We start from the raw sequence: 22,251 nt of genomic DNA, 5'->3' as shown, positions 1-22,251 counted from the left end.
TGTTAATATAGATTCATCTGTACAGGTTTTTATGCAACATTATGCAATCAATGAGGAGTTAAACATCCTTGATTCACCTTTTCCTATACCACCAATTCCAAAACTAACCTTCAGCACCTTTCACCTCTGGCAGACTGACTCCTTTCTCCTCCTTCTTCTCCACAAGTCGATTCTTGCTACTGCGATCATGGTAGGTAAGGTTCTTGTCATACATACAGCTCTTTTCAGCTTGTAGGGGCTGTGGACTGATTGTAATACTGTGGTGGTTTGACAGCTGTTTTTTGGTCATATTTCCTTGGTGTTTCTTTGCAATCTTGTCACTGCTCCTGTCATAGATAATGGCCAGTGTTAAGATATCTTAGAAGCCCTGAGTTTACCTCAAAGGTTATAAAGGCTTAACTTGTGTTAAGAGTAATGTTTTAGAAAAACAACAGAACAACAGAAATAATAGAGTACTCCTCTGGTTTGAAGACATCCCTTCCAGTATGTTCAAACATCAAACAATAGATATCATTGTTAATAATTCTGAGAATACTACCTCTATTACATCATTGCCATAAAACTTGTATTTTGACTCTTTGGCCTTTGGCTCACACTATAAAAAAACGGATTTTCAAAAGAAGTCCTCTTCACTGTCTACTATGCATAGTCAGTAGTGCAAGTAATAGTATCCTGCTGCCTAAGCCTCTTGCATGGGGGAAAATATCTTATGTTTCCAAACGTCAGCTCTCCAGATGCAGATAATTAAATTGTGGATGTGAGTGGATATACTCCTGATGTAATAAGGGCAGTATTCTTTGAATTATTAAAAGTGATAACTATTGTTAACTTATGATGTCATCAGATGCTTCAAAACGGATTGATCCTTCCACATCATGAAGTTTTTTAATACTATTTATGGTTCTGATGACATCATTTACGGATTTGATGACATCACTTCCAGATCTAATGATGTCCCTTCCAGTAATAATGTCAAGATCACCGAAAGTGATGTCATAACTGGAAGTGACGTGATCAAAACTGGAAGTGACATCTGATGTAAGACTAGCTTCTCTGCTGGTGATTGAAGCTGAGACTGGACACTTCTTAGTGCCGGTCCTGGTAGATCTCTCCCTACTGCTTCTTCTGATTTGTATGGTGTCTGTGCGGTTGCTGTTTGGTGATCGTGAAGAACGACTAGATCCTGCATTGATGGTCCTTATGAGCATGGCGGGTAGAGGTTGAGAGATATGACTGCCAGATCTGCCGCATGGTGACCGAGCAAGTAGTGTAGAAGCCCAATAATCAACACTTAGGTGGATATCTTCCCTGGGACTGATAATCAAGACCTATCACAACCACTGTGACAGTGCCTCAGTCATCATTATCTTCTTCAAATCCTCCTGTACCTTTCCAGGAAGAGAGATAAGATCTCATATCCTCTGTGCATATCCTCAATCCCAAACATGCTTTTATGAAAGAAGGTGAAACTAAGGTAAACAAAAACACATATATTTTTCTTCAGCTGAATCTCAGGATAATAAAACCCAAATCTTCATAAAACCGAAGATCTAATTAAAGCAGGATAACTAACAAAGTCATGTGCTAAGTTAACTCAGAAATGTTTTCACTGTTGTCACTAGAACAGAGTTTCCTAGCTTGCACAAGCACAAGAGGCATAAGCAGCAAGAATTATTGCGAAAGGATTTTTAGAACTGTGATGACTCATATCCGGTTTACATTTCGGCATATACACAAAGCTCTACATCTCTATCAGGATTATAAACCAAGTTCTTCCACTTTGTGTACATAATAGCATCCTACACCCATTGTGTGGAAGAAAGCTATAGGTTACTTGCGTTTGAAGATATCACTTCCAGTTTCCATAAACAGACCCCAATGTCAGAAGTAATAACAAAACAAAAGGGTACTTCCAGTTAGCACATACATACATACATCTTCCTCATGAGACCGCACCACAAAATATTGGGGAAAAAGGGAGGGAAACAAATGAATTATGTCCCAAAACTAGCTAAATATAACCAAAATTTCATTACTTTTTTTACAAAAATGGCTGAAAACAATAGCTTTTTCCTAGGCTGCCATTGAGGCAATAATGAATTGTTTATCTGGACATTATAAACAATTCAGAATCCGATCATTACCGTCAACATCCATACAGAGTATCAGCCGAAATTTCAAAGAAAAGTCATGGTTGGAAAACATGTAAATTTGTGGTATGGTCAAGCGCAAAGGTCAAAACAAGGTAAAAATTTAAAAAAACCAAAACAGTTAATTAAAATTGAAAATTAGGTCAAAATTTCCTGAAAACAAGCTCAGCTGTCATTATTAGTGGGAACATGTGCCAAGTTTAAGCTTTTTGGGTGTTTTAGAGAGGAGGATGTCAACCATGCATGATGCACAACAAGCCATAATATAAGTTGAGGTGAAATGGGGTTTAACGTCGCGTCCAAGATTATTGAACTTATATAGTGACGTACATGCACGTGTATGTGTGTGTGTGTGTGTGGCTGCTTGTACTAGTCCGGACTGATGCCGATTTATAGTACTAGCACACTGAAATACCGTGCCGCAGTTTTACATGAATACCCCACTCAGACACAGTATACTGACTCCGAGCCGACCAGTCCTTGTTTTAGCCCCTTAATGCCGAGCGCCAGACAGGATAACAACAAGTACCATCTTTTAACGTCTTTTGGTATGACGCAGCTGGGGATCAAACCCCGGACCTTCCGCTCTCTGGGCGGACGCTCTACCACTAGACCACGGAGGCGGTCTGCCATAATATAAACTCATGATAAGTTTGGATCAGAGTTCTGCAAGCCATTGTTTGAAACACCATTCAGCTACATAAATCAAGAGGCAGTGAAATGCCGGAAACATTAAATCCCTGTTTATATGCACCCTCTTTGCACCTAGAGTAAATACACCCAAGGGGGCAAAGGGTAAAAAGCGGTTGTGTTTATATGCACTGATATACTTGGGGTAGTTCATTATAATATCAATCAATGTAGCTCATTTAAGGACGTACTGCTCAGAGGAGAAGGCAATGTTTGATACTTGTGTTTGCTTTTGCCATAAGCTCATCTTTTCTACAAAAAAGAATAATGTGGATCAGTGAAAGATGTTGTTTTAAAACATTTGATGAAGATTGATGGCTTGAAAATTTCACTTTCAACAAGATACAAGCCATGTTTCAAGTCATTAGCCTACAACTCTAGCAACATTTGCACCATTCATCAGAAGTTAGAAAACCTTGACCACTGAATGTCGCGTTACAGTAGCTGTGTACTTCTTAGGCACAACAGTGGAATACCAAACTATCGGTAACTCTTTAAGTGGCATGTAGAAGTTGGTATGATGAACAAGGGAGATTGTTCTGTGGATATACAACTTTCATATTACAATGACTGTGATGTAACGGAGCAATTACTAAAACCGTTATCAAGGGAGTGATGTTCATAAATGTGAAGAAGGAAGGTTACATACACATGGATGGGGTTTGCCATTTACTTTGAGAATGTTTTACTAATTCAAGCCTTGCTAATCCTATATATTCTGAGATGTACATCAATAGGCTTAATACTTTAACCTTATCTGTTGTGTAAACATCAACCTATCATCATTCAACCTTGGATAAACATCAGTTGCCCATATGTATATATTCCTTCCTATTTCACATTTCTGTGTCAAATGTCAAAAAATACTACAGTTAACAAGAAAGGTCTTTGCATTTCATGTAAAAACAGAAGCAGCTCCATCCCCTAATGCAGTACAACCTTGAAACAAGAGGCCCATAGAGCCTGTATGGCTCACCTGGATATTAATGCAATCATGACAAAATATACATCTGCATTGTACATGTATATAATACTGCAAATATTTCTTAATTTTGATTCTGTCAGCATTGAAAAGGGGTGGATTGCAAATCTGTCAGCATGAACATGTATTTCTCTAGATACAAATGTATCATAAAGATCTGAACCGAACGGCTGGACGGCTGGACCCCAGGGCGAATCCTATTGGCATAAATGTATTATTCACTTCATAACAAGCAAATGTATACAATGCATCTGTTTATTATAGGGTGGGGATAATATCGGTTTGCATGTTATGGTCAAGGTTCTAACTCCTTTGGGAGTGCTGGACAGATGAACAGAAGGGCCAGTCCTGGTAGCATATGTGCATTCCTCTCATTATACTCAGCAATTGTACATATGGTTATACCATATGACACAATCCAGTATTGCATGAATTAAAAAACAAATGCTGGGTTAAAGTGTGGCCAAGTTTTCTCCTTGTTGCATTAATGTCCCATGTCTTCATTGGTTTTCTTGAATTTGTCAAAGAAAGAAAAATGTCATGTCATTTTTCTCTTGCATGGTAACATACCAGAACAATAAGATCAGTATCTTCTCCACAATCACTACAATTGGTGATGTCTGTACTTGTTCTACAGCTGTTGGGGGGGTCGGGTAGACTTTCGCTCGTCACGCTGAAGACCCGGGTTCTATTCCCGACATGGGTACAATGTGTGAGGCCCATTTCTGGTGTTCCCCGCTGTGATATTGCTGGAATATTGCTAAAAGCGTAGTAAAACCATACTCACTCACTCACTCTACAGCTGTTATTGCAATGAGAACATCTGCATCTTCTTCTGCATGGACAGTTGTGCATCCTGTTTCTTTCATTCTGTCACTCAGGAGATTGAGAAATCTTTTGTTTGTTCTTGGCGTTTGCAAGGAATTGTTCTTTCATGGACTGAATGATTATGTCACCGTCAAACTTTACAGTTGCTCCAACTACACCCCTGTTTCTCCTCAGATGTGTATATCTTTTGTTGATGGGTTCATGTTGCAGCCATCAAAGACAATTGTTGGCATGCCATAATGACTGGTGACATAATTGCAGTAAATGCCACACACATCATTTTATGTGATTCCACGAGGCCATGGTAAACGCCGCAGCAGTGGTCCACCATCAAAGCACATACTGAACTTCTTTTGGAAGTGAGTTCCTGACATCAAGCATTTCCCAAATGGCATTAGAGAGAAGTGGTTTGTTAGCTTGCTTCAATAGGACAGTGGGGTCGAACAAAGAAGTTGGATACGTACACAGTTCATACTTCATATGTTCCTTCAAGTTGTCTGATGTATCACCAGCTGCTGAAACTAGTCTCTGGAGCAAGACTCGAGGGTCAACAGATTCTGCAATTTCCTCATCTTCAACAGATGGTCTGCAATTTAATGTCACAGCTTGATAGGATTTCTTGATAGAAAAGTCAGATACATTTTTGCCAGACAATGAAATCAAGATCATCGATCCAACAATTTTTGCTTCATCTGCGTTGACCGAGTTATTAGCTGTGATGCCACTGGCAATATTTCTGATGACAGGTTCTCGAAATGGGTCTCGATCAGCGAGGTAGTCTACTAGTTTTCTCACATCTGATGTATGTCTGTGAATCCTTGCCATGGTCATATCTGTATGCTGTTAACTACTTCTGTTTTCAACCTGAGTCAACTCTTGCATTGCATTGTTTATCTGTGTTCGGGCAGGCATGGATATCAACCAAACAAGACATTGTGTCTCGTTCATTCCAGTTCCTCTTGTTAGTCCTACATTTGTTTTTAAACTTCTCATGAGGACTTGTTTGACAACTAGATCAGAGGATAGGCCTCCCCAGAAGCGATCAGATCGTCGAACAACGTGGTGACCATCCTCAAACATCTTGTGAACTTCTGGATGCATTTCCGGAAATTGTGCCATCATCTGTAGGTTCTGCCCAGGAGCACAAAGTATGGTAGCATATGTCATAAGGATTTGAGATGGAGATTCCAACTGCCAGTTCTTTCACCTCCAATGAAACTCCTTTGGATATCAACCATTTCCATGTATTCCATCCAGATTTTTGCTGTTCTCAAGTTCTTCATGGAGTCCTTCATTGTTTGAAGTCTGTCGACAACTCTTGACAAGGCATCGGATGAGCTAACGTGATCAGTAGAAATAGTTCCTCTAATCAAATCATCAAATAGAGTACATACTTCGGTGAGATCTTCATTGTCAGGTGAGCAATCTGGGTGTTCCTCTATCACTTCCTCCACTGGTTGCCCTTCACTTTCTCCATTGGTTCTCTCATATTTGCTTGGACTTGTCCTTCCAACCTCTGTTCAGATTTGTTTTGTGAAGCTTGAAAAACCTTTGCTAACATCAAAGCATTTACACTGGTATCTAAAAGGAGATGTGCTCTAAGAGCTCTTGCCATTGCCTTTCCTGAAAGGATGTGTGTGACTGCATTGGTTGCATAGATGATGGCCAGGAGCTCAAAGAGTCCAGATCCTGACATCAAATGGCCAACGCAACCTTAGAAGCTCATTTCTGTGTGCAGACCACCAAATCTCAGTGCAGGCCAACAAATCTCAGGACAGTGCTCCGTAAGTCACTTGTACATGGCTCTCTGTGAATAATCATCATAGCCTTCGACCACAGTGGTTGATCAAAGGTAAGGACAGGTGTAATGTCATACTTCCTTGCTTGGTCACACACAAATAGCAGTGTTGAATATATACATGTCAAGTCAGTTGTATCCATGTCAATCATTGGCCGAAAGACTATGGATGCCTGTCCAGGATATGATCCCTTGTGAATTGCCTGCATCATTCCAGACAAGGCTGGTCAGGAGGGCCTAAGAAGCCAGACAGTCTTCCATAACAAATCAACTGATGATGTTGGATCGTAGGCAGCAAATTCTGGAGGCTGGGTGTATTTCAGCTCTGATCCTTTTTCAAATGATTGTTTATAGAAATTAATCCTAATCTTTCCAATTGCAGCTGAATCATCAACTGGAACTTTGTTCTTGGAATAGGTTGTTGGTGTTTGGTTCCTGGTGTAATGGTTGCTTTGATGCCCATCCCATGGAATGTGTTACGGCCGTCCAATGTCCTGACATTATGATCAACGTTGTCAGCAACAAATTGTACAAATCTGCACAGATGTTCTGTTTGGTAGGTCTATACCCTGGTTCACAGCAGAAGAGTATTCGTACTTCTTTACCTCAGTGTAAGAGCTGCAAAATCCAAGACTTGAAAGGGTGTCAATCAGATATTTAGAGGCAAAGTGATGATGCAGCTGTATTGCTAAGCCGATTTGCAGGTGGGGGGGTCCCGGAGAAGACATGGTCTTCCAACTTGGGGGGGGGGTGGTGGTGGTCTGAGAAAGACGTGGTCTTACAGCTTAGGCAATAGCCTGTCCAATAGAGGCCAGTTTCAAGTTGATACCTTTTCCAACAAAGAGGGTTTGTAGTAGAAGTTTCAACGATGAGGGAAGATATTCTTCATTGCCCAAAATGTTAGATAGCTTGTCTGGTGTGGGATATGAGTTGGTTTTGACATTCATAGATTTGACGTCATTCTTTATTATTTTAGATGCTGTTTGTAACAGTCTCATCTTTTCCTTATCAGGATCTTCATTTCTTGTCTTTTGATAATGTTCTTGTTATATCTTTGATGCTGTTGTTCTGAGTGTGATAACATTTGGTTTCCCATTTATTTCCGTTATGTAAACTCTGTCAGCAAAATATTCTAGTAGCTGTTTCATGTAGGTAAAGCCATAGGCATCAGTATCACCTTGAAACTCTTGCATCTTCATTATGAGATCTTGAACTGAGACCTGTTCATCAACTTGTTCTAGGTATTCAGCTGTCTTCAAGAAAGCTTCCTTCTTTTTCTGTATCATCTTCATGGGAAAATTGACGGGGGATATCTTTGTTTGTCCTAAAGTTAACACTGCATGTTTGACAGCATGGAGGTCTTGCGCAAACTCTAACCTCGAAAATACTTTCTCACTCCAACTGTCCTTTCCTGTCAAGCATGTACTTATAATCTTGTCCCCAAATTCTTTAGTTCTCACAGGAAACACATCTACAATCTTCCTCTTACTCGAATATTTTGCAGATCTTCCACAAAACAAATAGTTTGTTTTGAAAGAGAAATTAGGTTCTTGAGAACGTGTTCTTGACAAAATGTGAGAATTTATTTTTTCAGGTGTTTTGCTGCTTGCAATATAATTTGGATTGTAATATGCACAGTTTGACCTGCCTCAACGTATACACAGCGTCACAGCGAGCAGAACTAGCTGTGTTAACTCCTCAGCTTCCTCTCTCTCCCAATATAACAGTTTCCTTGTCATCTGTAAAATTGTCTTGACAGAGAGGACACTTATACATGGAGTACACAACCTGCAAGAAGTAGGATCATATTAAAATAATTTCATACTTTGAAGTTTACACTGTTTCTTTCTTGCTGATTTGCTGAAGGGGTAGTCACGTGATCTGATATTGGAGTTCACACACCTGTGAACGGACAAAAAAAATTCACACTATGTGAACAATTTTTTGTGAAAATGATCTTGTGAACTTTTGCCTGAACTACTTTCCAGGGTTTCCCCATTAACTCGATCGGTGTTTACGATCAACTCGTTTTCCTATTTTCTTTTTTAATACCTGCATTTATCAGCAATATAATTAATTTAGTATTTTTGCCTGGTCTTGTAGCATTTCATCTGACTTATAAATAAATAAATAAATGCTTTGGTTCTGGTGATTGATGTCTTCTAGCTGCTACATGAAACAAAATGGATTGTCCTTGCGGTGATTTGGATATGGAATGGCTATCTTTCAATACTAATAACCCAAGTGAAAAAATTAATTCTGTAAAATTACTGAGGAGAACGATATTGATTTATTGAGCGATACTGACTTTGATGCCTTGTTTTCGGAAATGACAGGAATCTAGCACCAATGAAAACAATGTCGTACCCAGCTGACACAGAGCAAACGCGACTGCTCCTGATCAAACTAAAACCTGATTTACTATCGTATCGGGAAAATAATCTAAGATTTTCAGAAATCATAAAACATAAAAAGGTAAGGAAAGAAACTTAAATTTAAAAAAAACAAAACCCAAGACTTGCCTACCTGTTTTATCATTTGGTCATCGGAGACGAGAAAATATCCATAGACGGAATTAGAAATCAACTATTACGGTTTCTGAGTTGGACGACCTTCTCCGTGCATTCTAGGCTGAGAAGCGGCGGCAAATGAGGAGTGACAGGGCACAGTAATGAAGCTGGCATCAGGTCATACAGTAGCTAGGTCCATTTCAGGTGACAAGAAACACTAGCTAAGCAAATATAACACACCCTGACGCTGACAATTAACACATAACACACACGTTTCAGAGAACTCGGTTCAATCCCCACCAGTCCATTCCGCATCGTCTGAATTGGTTTGCGATTATCCAAACACGTGCAACACAATCATAAATCGGTGATATTCCCAATTTGCTAGTGCCATGAGAGGGTTCACGCGTCAGGGTGTTTTCCATAACTGCTCCATACACGTCATTTTCAACTGCAAGCTCGGAGGTTCACACAGTTTAACCATCGCTTTTCAATCGTTCACACTTCAATGAAGCCATCCAAACTCACGTTCAATTCTTAATACAAATATCACATTATAAGCTCAGAAACATTCCAATCAGGTATGAGAAACAATGTAACTGTTGCTATTTTCTATGATAATTTAATATTGTGGTTTGTGCAAATTCAACGTATTTTGTTTTCTACTTACTACATGCATGTCCACTGTATAATAAAATTTATTCTCATGTACGTGTTTATGTTACGCTACAACTATCGACAGGCAGAGCTGTCCCTTACGAGACAACAGCTGACATGAGACAGAGGCTGCGCTCCTTAGGTATCACAGTGCCTGCATCATGGGGAGAAAGACGATCTTACAGCTGAAGAAGGAAAATTTTAACGAGAACCACACGGTCAGTGGAGGGGCCAGCGCTGTTCAACATGCCTCCCCTGATACCTCAGTGTCGTCTGTACATGCTGTTCCTTCCTGTGACGTTACTCCCCAGTACAGTCATGTAAACAACAGGAATTCTGACAGTTCTACTAGCATACCGGCAACAGTGACAACAGCAGGCAACCAGTTATCGTCAGCGAATGAGGAATTGATGGGAGTCATGCGAGAAATAAGGGATATGATGACATCCCTCACCCAACGTCTATCCTCTGGAGCTCCCAGTGGAGAAAACATAGCCTGGCCTATCTCACAGACCAGTCCAGCGCAAGGTGTTCTGTCAGATTCTGTGCCCCATGTCAGCTTTGTTGATGAAAGTACCAAGCGTCAAATACACCAAGGTAAATATATATATTTGGCTTCTCTGTTGTTACGATGTCAAGAATCCGGTGAATATAGACTTGCTGAAGGGACAGGTTCATGCAAAAACATGTTAAAACTTGACCCACCTACCACCAGGAATTTGAACTTTGCCGAATTCAGCATAGCCTTCAAAGTATTCAAGGATGTTTTCTGTGAAGCTTGGCCAAATAGGAGAGAGCATTAGGGCAACATGAACGTACAGTAGCGGAACTCCACACTTTATATGGAGGATATGTACATTATGAATACCACAAGAGATTCGCGGCTCGTGTGGCAGCTCTAGTAGTATAGGTAATGGGGGTTCTGGACCACTTCCACTGGAGCCAGATTTATATACCTATACTGCTACTACAGATGGAATTTTTTATGCAAAAAATGCTGATGCAATTTAACGATAGTCGTAAGTTTAAGTTAAATTGGTTCTAGCTCACCACTACCTTGAGTCAATCAATGATACCATAGAGGGAATTTTAAGTACAAAAACGACAGTCATAAGAGTAAACTAAATTGTAATGAAAATATTCTCTATTATTTTTACTCATACGTATACCATTATTTTTAACAAAGTGATATTCAACATTTTTACTAAGTTCTTCGTTCATTTTACTAGGAGACCAGACTATATATTCTTCTTGGTAATTGGAAAGAAACAACTGATGACCGTATTTGGTTGGTTTGATTTCACTGATATAATATATACCTTGTGGTAATTCTCTCCATTTGATAATTTTGTCCCTGAGCATAAATGCTTCGATAGCTTTTTCGAGTTCTTCCTTTGTTGGTTTGTAATTCTCCATTATTATATACTTACGTAGGCATTCTTCTAAATGTGATCTAATGATAGTAAGCAATCTATTTTTAATCTCCAACCAGTTCTTTGGTTTTGGCACGGAATAATTGACGTGCTTGTTGGCTCCCCTGTTCTATAAACTTTTTTTTCTCGTCTTCGTTAATACCACTGGTCTTACGAGATTTTGATCGAATCTCCTGCTTCATTACGTTGTATTTGGTAAGTTCTGACAAAACTAAACGAAACTCATCCTTGGATATCTTACAATCAGCCATTGCTATTGAAATATGACCCTCAATGCTGTTCAACTTTGCTTCGGTGAGTATCCGAATACTATCGTGTTTTAATGCTTTCTTTTGTAACCTACGAGAAATGAATTTTATCGCTATTCCTGCCAGTCCTGAGACTCCGGCGGCTATTTCCATGCCAAGTACGATAGGCGCGGCGATTATAGTTGATAATAAACCAACACCTGTTACACCGAGTCCCATGCCAACTGTCACAAGCATGGTGTCAACTCCGTCGAGAGCAGTCACGGCTCTGCGATACTTTTTATACAATCCAAGTCTAAACTCCCTTTCCTTTTCTTTTCAATGTTTTATGTCGCTTATTTGATGTAATCGAAATCCATCAACAGTATCATCTTTTCAGATGCCTCATCGAGCGCCAGATATAAACTCATAGTGTATATTACGATCATATAATAGTCTTTAATTGATCTTGCTTAAATGTTTTGAGAGTATACATCAACCTTATCAAATTATATTATACGGCATGAATATCTTAGTAAGAGAAATGCTGTCACTTTTAATAATTTGGACCCCCTCAAGAGTTGCAATGGGTCATGCTCCAATATGAATAATACTGCAACGTTGATGTTGGTGTTTCTTTAGCCATTCAATCGATAGACCTGGTAATATTTCGAAGGCATTTTCTGGTGCATCTCCGAACAAGACTTTAATAATAAGCGTAGAAATATTAGGTATTGCACTCAAGTTCTGTTTAATATCATTGAATTCAGTAACCAAATTTAAACTAACATTTCTTTATGCCGGATGACTATATAACATATGACCTGGGTTTTCTGGCAGGGGAGAGACTAACACACTTTTTCGTTTTGACGGGATATAAGCCCCGAGTACAATCCAACTATCTATTATCTTAGTTAAATTATGTGCCATACCCATCATCACATACGGTGGGGTAATGACGATATTCAGTAGCCACTCGATGTTTGCTTCGGCCATAGTCCATTTATTATCACCGTTGAGAATAAGATTGTATTGTAAGTGTTTTTATGGAGTGTACGAATGTCGACATCGCTTAAATCTCCTAGAGTACCTGTGAATGTAACTTCTTTCCGCTTGTATACATTATCTTGTAAGTGTAAAGCATATAACTTACCTATTACATTGTCTGAGTGTTCCAGGGCCTGATAAATCAACCATTATTTATAATATGGAGTGTATCACACAAGTATCCTATATGTACAGGTTGATGTTTTACATCTAATACAGAAATTTTGAGGTCTGAAATAATACGTTTTATTTTTTTTTATTGTAATGAGAAAGATTCCGTTCTACCGCTATTGTATTTTTCATCTTTGACTGGAACAGCTCTGAGTAGAGTTGAAGGACTTTGGAGTTGAATATTATCCGTCGTGCTTATTTGATCAAGATGGATGCACAACTCTTTATTGGGAACTAAATCGGGTAATGTATCTCCATGCCATGTTAGGTTGGGTGGTACTGTTTTATCTCATCTAAATCCAAGTGTGTCTGCTAAGTTCTCGTAAAGAATTACACCATTTTCTCCAGCACTTAAAATCAGCATCCCATTCAACTCATTTTTCCATTAGGCTTAAAAATTTCATCTATGAGGGAGCATACGCTGTAATTCCCATCAGTAAGACGAGTTCTATGGATGAACAACTTCTTTATTACAATTAGTGCGACGTTTCGGTGTAGACCCTAACACCTTTATCAAGCAAGTGATGGATAGGGCTGACTGACTGACTGATCTAGAAGATTTAAAGTGCGCTTTCCGACTGTAGCGTATTTCGCACACGGGCATGGCCGGACCATTTAGTGTATTCCGAAAAGGGTGAAAGTGGTGTGTGCAACCCAAGAGGGGGCTTTTAGGGGTTGCTTAATTATATTGAATTTTTGGAATTTTTAATTTTGGAATAAATGCCGAGGTGGGTGGAGGAGGGAACTAAGGGAGCCGGGTGAGGTGGGTGTTTGTATGTTTATTGGATTTTGGATTGGTAGATTAATTAGTTTTTAGATGCGCTTAATTAGGTCTGTTTTGATTAGGAATACGCCTAGGGCCTTGAAGTTTTCTAGTTTATTTTGAGGGTTTAGTATTTCATCTAGAGTAGGAACCTTATTTAGATTGAGGGTGGTTTGTAGTGTGGTTCTGTGTGTTTGATAGTGGGTGCAGTGGATGAGTGCGTGTTCTGTGGTTTCGGGTTGTTTGCAGTGGGGGCAGTTGCCTGTTGTGTGCCTTTTCAGATTTTTTAGGTGGTTATTTAGGTTGGTGTGTCCTGTTTGGAGTTTTGTAATTAATCTGTCAATTTGTTTTGAGGGGTGTAGGATTTTAGGTTTGGCTAGTGGTTTTCTGAGCACTTTTTTGATTTGGCTATTTGAGATTGATATTGATTATGCCATTTTTTGGTTATTTTTTGTTTGTTTACACTTTTAATTTCTGATTTTGAGATGGGTAGGTTTAGGCTTATTTCTGGTATTTTGAGAGATAATTTAGCTGCTTTATCGGCGCTTTCGTTGCCGTAAATTCCAATGTGGGCGGGTATCCACAAGAAGGTTATTTGTTTGCCTGCTTTTGTTAGGTCGTTGGAGCTTTTAAGTATTTGGTTTATTAATTTAGGTTGTTTTTTGGTATTTTTGTTTTGGAGGGCTTGTAGTCCACTAAGGGAGTCGGTGAGATTTAGGATTTTATTGTTGTTTTTAGATTGTTGGTTAAGCAGGGCTGAGGCCATGCCCATAAGTTCGGCCGTGAATATAGATATGGCTGACTGACTGACTGATATAGAAGATTTAACGTGCGCTTTCCGACTGTAGCGTATTTCGCACGCGGGCCTGGCCGGACCATTTAGTGTATTCCGAAAAGGGTGAAAGTGGTGTGTGCAACCCAAGAGGGGGCTTTTAGGGGTTGCTTAATTATATTGAATTTTTGGAATTTTTAATTTTGGAATAAATGCCGAGGTGGGTGGAGGAGGGAACTAAGGGAGCCGGGTGAGGTGGGTGTTTGTATGTTTATTGGATTTTGGATTGGTAGATTAATTAGTTTTTAGATGCGCTTAATTAGGTCTGTTTTGATTAGGAATACGCCTAGGGCCTTGAAGTTTTCTAGTTTATTTTGAGGGTTTAGTATTTCATCTAGAGTAGGAACCTTATTTAGATTGAGGGTGGTTTGTAGTGTGGTTCTGTGTGTTTGATAGTGGGTGCAGTGGATGAGTGCGTGTTCTGTGGTTTCGGGTTGTTTGCAGTGGGGGCAGTTGCCTGTTGTGTGCCTTTTCAGATTTTTTAGGTGGTTATTTAGGTTGGTGTGTCCTGTTTGGAGTTTTGTAATTAATCTGTCAATTTGTTTTGAGGGGTGTAGGATTTTAGGTTTGGCTAGTGGTTTTCTGAGCACTTTTTTGATTTGGCTATTTGAGATTGATATTGATTATGCCATTTTTTGGTTATTTTTTGTTTGTTTACACTTTTAATTTCTGATTTTGAGATGGGTAGGTTTAGGCTTATTTCTGGTATTTTGAGAGATAATTTAGCTGCTTTATCTGCGCTTTCGTTGCCGTAAATTCCAATGTGGGCGGGTATCCACAAGAAGGTTATTTGTTTGCCTGCTTTTGTTAGGTCGTTGGAGCTTTTAAGTATTTGGTTTATTAATTTAGGTTGTTTTTTGGTATTTTTGTTTTGGAGGGCTTGTAGTCCACTAAGGGAGTCGGTGAGATTTAGGATTTTATTGTTGTTTTTAGATTGTTGGTTAAGCAGGGCTGAGGCCATGCCCATAAGTTCGGCCGTGAATATAGATATGGCTGACTGACTGACTGATATAGAAGATTTAACGTGCGCTTTCCGACTGTAGCGTATTTCGCACACGGGCCTGGCCGGACCATTTAGTGTATTCCGAGAAGGGTGAAAGTGGTGTGTGCAACCCAAGAGGGGGCTTTTAGGGGTTGCTTATATTGATTTTTGGAAATTTTTAATTTTGGAATAAATGCCGAGGTGGGTGGAGGAGGGAACTAAGGGAGCCGGGTGAGGTGGGTGTTTGTATGTTTATTGGATTTTGGATTGGTAGATTAATTCATTTTTAGATGCGCTTAATTAGGTCTGTTTTGATTGGGAATACGCCTAGGGCCTTGAAGTTTTCTAGTTTATTTTGAGGGTTTAGTATTTCATCTAGAGTAGGAACCTTATTTAGATTGAGGGTGGTTTGTAGTGTGGTTCTGTGTGTTTGATAGTGGGTGCAGTGGATGAGTGCGTGTTCTGTGGTTTCGGGTTGTTTGCAGTGGGGGCAGTTGCCTGTGGTGTGTCTTTTAAGTTGTTTTTGGTGGTTATTTAGGTTGGTGTGTCCTGTTTGGAGTTTTGTAATTAATCTGTCAATTTTTTTAGAGGGTGTAGGATTTTAGGTTTGGCTAGTGGTTTTCTGAGCACTTTTTTGATTTGGCTATTTGAGTTTTGATATTGATTATGCCATTTTTTGGTTATTTTTTGTTTGTTTACACTTTTAATTTCTGATTTTGAGATGGGTAGGTTTAGGCTTATTTCTGGTATTTTGAGAGATAATTTAGCTGCTTTATCGGCGCTTTCGTTGCCGTAAATTCCAACGTGGGCGGGTATCCACAAGAAGGTTATTTGTTTGCCTGCTTTTGTTAGGTCGTTGGAGCTTTTAAGTATTTGGTTTATTAATTTAGGTTGTTTTTTGGTATTTTTGTTTTGGAGGGCTTGTAGTCCACTAAGGGAGTAGGTGAGAATTAGGATTTTATTGTTGTTTTTAGATTGTTGGTTAAGCAGAGCTGAGGCCATGCCCATAAGTTCGGCCGTGAATATAGATATGGCTGACTGACTGACTGATATAGAAGATTTAACGTGCGCTTTCCGACTGCAGCGTATTTCGCACACGGGCCTGGCCGGACCATTTAGTGTATTCCGAGAAGGGTGAAAGTGGTGTGTGCAACCCAAGAGGGGGCTTTTAGGGGCTGCTTATATTGATTTTTTGAAATTTTTAAATTTGGAATAAATGCCGAGGTGGGTGGAGGAGGGAACTAAGGGAGCCGGGTGAGGTGGGTGTTTGTATGTTTATTGGATTTTGGATTGGTAGATTAATTCATTTTTAGATGCGCTTAATTAGGTCTGTTTTGATTAGGAATACGCCTAGGGCCTTGAAGTTTTCTAGTTTATTTTGAGGGTTTAGTATTTTATCTAGAGTAGGAACCTTATTTAGATTGAGGGTGGTTTGTAGTGTGGTTCTGTGTGTTTGATAGTGGGTGCAGTGGATGAGTGCGTGTTCTGTGGTTTCGGGTTGTTTGCAGTGGGGGCAGTTGCCTGTGGTGTGTCTTTTAAGTTGTTTTAGGTGGTTATTTAGGTTCATGTGTCCTGTTTGGAGTTTTGTAATTAATCTGTCAATTTTTTTAGAGGGGTGTAGGATTTTAGGTTTGGCTAGTGGTTTTCTGAGCACTTTTTTGATTTGGCTATTTGAGTTTTGATATTGATTATGCCATTTTTTGGTTATTTTTTGTTTGTTTACACTTTTAATTTCTGATTTTGAGATGGGTAGGTTTAGGCTTATTTCTGGTATTTTGAGAGATAATTTAGCTGCTTTATCGGCGCTTTCGTTGCCGTAAATTCCAACGTGGGCGGGTATCCACAAGAAGGTTATTTGTTTGCCTGCTTTTGTTAGGTCGTTGGAGCTTTTAAGTATTTGGTTTATTAATTTAGGTCGTTTTTTGGTATTTTTGTTTTGGAGGGCTTGTAGTCCACTAAGGGAGTCAGTGTGAATTAGGATTTTTTGTTTGTTTTAAGATTGTTGGTTATGCAGGGCTGAGGCCATGCCCATAAGTTCGGCCGTGAATATAGATTGGTTGTTAGGGAGTCGGTAAGATTGTGTGGATATAACTGGTTGTGTGGTATGGACTCCGAAGCCTGTGTGGTTGGAGATCGGGTCTGAAGATCCGTCAGTGTATATGTGACACCAATTTGGCCAATTTTCGTGTATGTATGCAAGTGTGGTGGTTTTAGCTATGTTTGGGTCGGTTTGTTTATTTATTTGGTTAGCTAGCGTTGTGTCTATTTGGGGTATTTTGAGTTTAGGGGTGAAGATATTTGATTTTTTGCAGTTTTGTTTAAGATTTTGAGTTTGGTGTTCATTGAGGTAGTTAGTTATTCTTTGGGATATTGGGGTGAGTAAGGGGTGTTTGCGAGCTAGAGCTTGGTTTCTTGGGCTAATGTTTTGGTTAATTAGGTTTTGGATGAGAGGGTTTGTTTGGGACGCGGCCCAGAAATTAAGGCTTAGATGTTCCCTGCGTAGATTTAGTGGCATTCCTCCTGTAAGGGCCTGAAGTGAGGTGTAGGAGGTGCCATGTTGGGTGCGTGTAATTAGTTTGAGAGCCTGATATTGTATTGAGTCAAGTTTTTTAGAAAGAGAGTTGTTTAGGGTATTGTATATGGCACAGCCGTAGTCTAGTTTTGATCTAATTAGTGTTGTATATAGTGAGAGGAGGGTATCTTTGGAGGCTCCCCAGTTAGAGCCGGTGAGACATCTTAATGTGTTAAGGTCTTTGCTGCATCTAGTTTTAAGGTTTTGGACGTGAGCCTCCCAGGTGAGGTGTTGATCGAAAATAAGTCCTAAGAATTTGGTTTGTTTTTGGAATTTGATTGTTTGGTTGTTTAGCTGGAGGATTGGGTAGGCAGTTTTCATGTTTTTATGTTTGAATACTACTCCTGTTGTTTTATCTGAGTTAAGGGAGAAGCCCCATTTGTCTGCCCATTGTTGTATTTTATTTAGAGATTTTTGGATTAAGTTTTCTGCCATTTTAATGCTTTTAGTGCGGATCCATAGGGCTCCGTCATCTGCGAATTTTGAAGTGTTTAGTTTAGGCGATAAGCCCTCGAATAGATCATTTATCATTATATTGAAGAGGGTTGGGCTGAGGATGCTGCCCTGGGGAGTGCCATTTTTTAGGGGACACTGGTCCGATAGTGTATGGTCTATTCCCACGGTAATTTTGCGATTGTTTAGGAAATCTTGGATGAAGTTTATTATTTGACCTTTTAGTCCTATTTTTTTTAGTTTTTATATTAGCCTGTGGTACCATACCATATCGAAAGCTTTAGAGAAGTTGAGGAATATGCCTATGGTGTATTGCTTGTTTAGCTGTCCTGTTTTTATATCCTGTTCTAGTCGGGCAAGGTTATCGAGAGTTGATCGGCCAGGAGTGAAGCAGCTTTGGTCGGGATTTATGATGTTGTTTTGGTCTAGGTAGTGCTGTAGCCTATTTTTAGTCATAAGTTCCATTATTTTGCAGAGATTTGAGGTTAGGGAGATGGGCCTATAGGAGTTTGCCTGATCTGCTGGTTTATTTGGTTTAGGTATAGGGATTACTAAGGCTTCCTTCCATGAGGATGGGACCTGTCCGTTTAGGTAGACTAGGTTGTATAGTTTAAGCAAAGTTTCGAGTAGTTTGGTAGGTAAGTGTTTGATTATTTGGTAAGAGGTGAGGTCTAGGCCAGGGGCTGTTCCTTTTTTTCTATTGTTTAGTACGTGATTTAGTTCTTCTATGGTGTAAGGTTGATTTATTTCTAGGTTGTCTTGTCTGTTTTCTTTGGAGAATTTGGTTTCTTTATTTCTTGGAATTTCTTACTGAAGTTACTGTTGCTGCTAACTTTAGAGAAGTGTTTGGCTAGGTTGTTGGCCTTTTGGGTGGGGTGAATTGAGTTGTTTATATTGGGGCTTTTTTTGTGCCGTTTGATGCCTCGGATGGCGTGAATTTTGCGCCACACCTTCCTAGCGTCGGTGTGGTGGTTTAGCTCCTCACAGAATTTTTTCCAGTTTTTGGTTTTAGCAGTTTTAACTAGGTTTTGGACTTGGTGGTTAAGTTCATGAGCTGTTTTGAGATGAGAGGGGTCTCGTTTAGCTCTGTTGAAAGCTGATTTGCGTTTTAGTCTAGTTAGCTCTATTTCCTCATTCCACCAAGGGACAGTGGGTTTTCCTGGGTTGGATGATTTGAAGGGGATTGCGGATTTGGCTGCGTTGGTTATGAAGTTAGTTAGGTTTTGACAGAATGTTTCGGGGTCTGTTGTTTCTAAATCGTTTAGATTAGCTTCGTTGCATAATTCTTGGAATTGGTCCCAGTTGGCGTTTTTGTACTGAAATTTAGGTTCCTGTTTAGGGGTTTGATTTGGTATTTTTATATTTCCTAAACAACATAGGTATATATATACCTATTGACATGTAAGTTTATACAGTGACTAGTGATGGACACAGAGAGGTGATTAAGATAATTGGAAGCCAGTGGATGACTAATGAACACAGAGTATACAAGCAGAGTAAACAAGCAGACTGATGGAGATGATGGAAGCCACTGGATTAATTGGATGGACAAAGGGATTTAGCAATTAGGTGATGGTAAGCAGGCGGGATGTAATAGCCTTGGTCTCTGTTCATTGTTGGCTGGATCCTTTTGATGTAGATGGCTTCTATCAGTTTCCTGATTTTGTAGTCTGATTGGTTGTTGGCAAGGATCTTGATGTTGTTCCACTGGATGTTGTGATCTGGGTGGGTTTGGGTGTGGTCGGAGATGGCCGATTTTGAGTCATTTTTTACACATTTTTTACACAGTCATGACAATAAGATAACAACTGGGTTGTCCCCCCTGTGCATTTGGTGACAAAGGCTATTAGATATGCTCTACAAAGAAAAGCTAGCATTACTTTAGTAGTGCCTATGTGGCAATCAGCTGTGTTCTGGACTTCTCTCTTTGATGGTGACAAGTTCAAAGATTATATCGCTGATAGTTTGCAATTAAATGAAAGTATTGCATTTTCAGGCGGTAGCAAGAAATCCTTGTTTGACAAATTTGATGTTTACGCATTAGAAGTTAGGATTATTCCATGAGATCAGTGTTTGTTGTTTCAGACAGGTTCTCCACCGGTAGCTGGAAGCTGAAGAACAATTTAGTTCATACAGACCTTATTGAACTAGCCAGAGATATACCAGACTTAGTTCTCAAGTCTAATACCCCAGCGACAGTCTATAAGTATGGTAGATGTAATAGATGGAAACAATGGAGTTCAAAATTTAAGGAGATAACATGTTTGCCTGCTTATCCATTTTATGTTGCTTTGTATCTTACATCACTTATTCAGGGAGGTAAGAAAGCTCCATCTGTCATGGAAACTATTTACAGAATTAATTGGGCATGCAACCTTGCATGTCTGCCAGATCCTTGTAAACATAATTTAACTGTGAACATCAGAGAAGCGGCATTAAGAACTTGTAGTACTCCAGTCAAGAAAAAAGAACCTGTTAATTGTGACATGTTTAAGAAGTTGGTTGTTACATTTGTTAAAAAAACTTGATTTAAGGTTTTTAACAATGTCACTTTTATCTTTTGCTGTTTTTGTTTTCAGATTTTCTGAAGTGGTCAGAAGGTCAAGCATTAAATTCAAGGATGGCTTCATGAGTATTTTTTTTTAAAACAGTAAAACTGACGTTTAAAGGGATGGGTGTGATCACTGCTACAGGCTCAGATCTATGTCAAGTAAATATGCTAAACAGGTACCTGATTGCTGGAAATACTGCGGAAACTTCCAATGAATATATTTTTCGTCAACATTCCTTCTGTAAATCTGAACAAAAGTATGTACTCAAAGAGGATAAACCTTTATCATATAGCAGAGCGAGGGAAATCTGAAGATGCCCCAAAAGAAGGACTGCTGCAGCTAACGCCGGAGTTACAGACAGACTTTTCAAGCCACACAGACGCTTGGCATCAGACAAGGCCAAAGATGGTTATATCAAAGACAATGTATCGGAACTGTTGAGTGTGTCATCAATGTTGGGATTGTAAATAGTTGAAATACATCTGCTGAATGGACTCGTTCTTTTAATTCGAGCAGCGGTAGGCATTACCCATGAGTGGAGTATGTTGTCATAGTAAATATTTTATGTTCGTTTGAACATAGTGAATTAGAACATAAATGTATTTACTTTTGGGTAAATACGGTATCGAATGTAATTGGAAAAGGCTGTGCACGTGAAAGTGGCGGTGTCATGTGCTTATGGTGCAGAGGAGAGGGCAAGGTGTATGAAACACCACTCGAGGCCTCAACGTCACACAGGCGAGCTGTCTTTGTCTTTCTTAAAATATATGCATATAAAGGTAATCAGACTTTTGGTGTAATGCTCGTCTGTGTTGGACCGCCTGTTAATGCAGTGTTCCCAAATAGCAGGTAAAACAGAATGGAAAATTGCCGCACGGCATTGAGTGCTGTTTAGCATGGAGGAGGGTCTTTCTGTGAGGACCCGTAAAGATTCTGGGGTAGAATAGGTCTTCAGCAACCCATGCTTGCCGTAAAAGGTGACTATGCTTGTTGTTAAAGGCGACTAATGGGATCGGGTGGTCAGGCTCGCTGACTTGGTGGATGCATGTCATCTGTCCCAATTGCGTGGATCGATGCTCATGATATTAATCACTGGATTGTCTGGTCCAGACTCGACTATTTTACAGACTGCCGTCATATAGCTGGAATATTGCTGAGCGCAGCGTTAAACAATAAACCAACCAACCAATCTTTCAGTGAGTGATCCCACAGAGAAGTAATTCAGAAGTCAGGACATGGATTTGGATACACAAGAAAACCCAACGTCCAGATAGATAAGTTATCTTTATAAATTCAAAAAGAAGATTTTGCAGTAATTTTTCAAATTAATAGTTTAAGCGTGATATTACAAGGATATTGCAGTATTATTTTGTAAAGATTTAATGTGCCAAAAATATTAAAACATATGTTTTTGTTACACAAAGAATTACAGTTGCATGCTACATGTATGATTCTGTAAATAAACCCACTCGCCTGTCAACAGCGGTAGGCATTACCCATAAGTGGAGTGAGTTTGTTGTCATAATAAATGTTTTATGTTTGTTTGAACATAGTGAACTAAAAACATAAAACTGTGCTAATAAACAACTTAATAAAAAAGTTAT

At 39.4% G+C, this 22,251-nt stretch overlaps 1 protein-coding gene and 1 pseudogene across 2 annotated transcripts in view; one reads left to right on the top strand and one right to left on the bottom strand.

Moving 5' to 3' along the window:
- Positions 1–22,251, bottom strand: part of LOC139468152 (cyclin-dependent kinase-like 4) — a 493,691-nt gene that overhangs the window by 87,069 nt on the left and 384,371 nt on the right. Inside the window, exon 9 of one of the 2 annotated variants that reach the window (XM_071249926.1) lies at positions 109–326. The exons of the other annotated variant lie outside the window; for it this stretch is intronic. Coding sequence (XP_071106027.1) covers positions 109–326 — 218 coding nt within the window. The remainder of the gene's footprint in view (positions 1–108; positions 327–22,251) is intronic. 2 annotated transcript variants of the gene reach the window in all.
- LOC139469030 (uncharacterized) lies at positions 6,350–20,958 on the top strand (annotated as a pseudogene).

Source organism: Haliotis cracherodii, unplaced genomic scaffold (genome assembly GCF_022045235.1).
Source record: "Haliotis cracherodii isolate W230 unplaced genomic scaffold, xgHalCrac1.p SCAF_2, whole genome shotgun sequence".
Taxonomy (NCBI): Eukaryota; Metazoa; Mollusca; class Gastropoda; order Lepetellida; family Haliotidae; genus Haliotis; species Haliotis cracherodii.
This window is presented reverse-complemented; position numbering and strand designations above follow the sequence as displayed.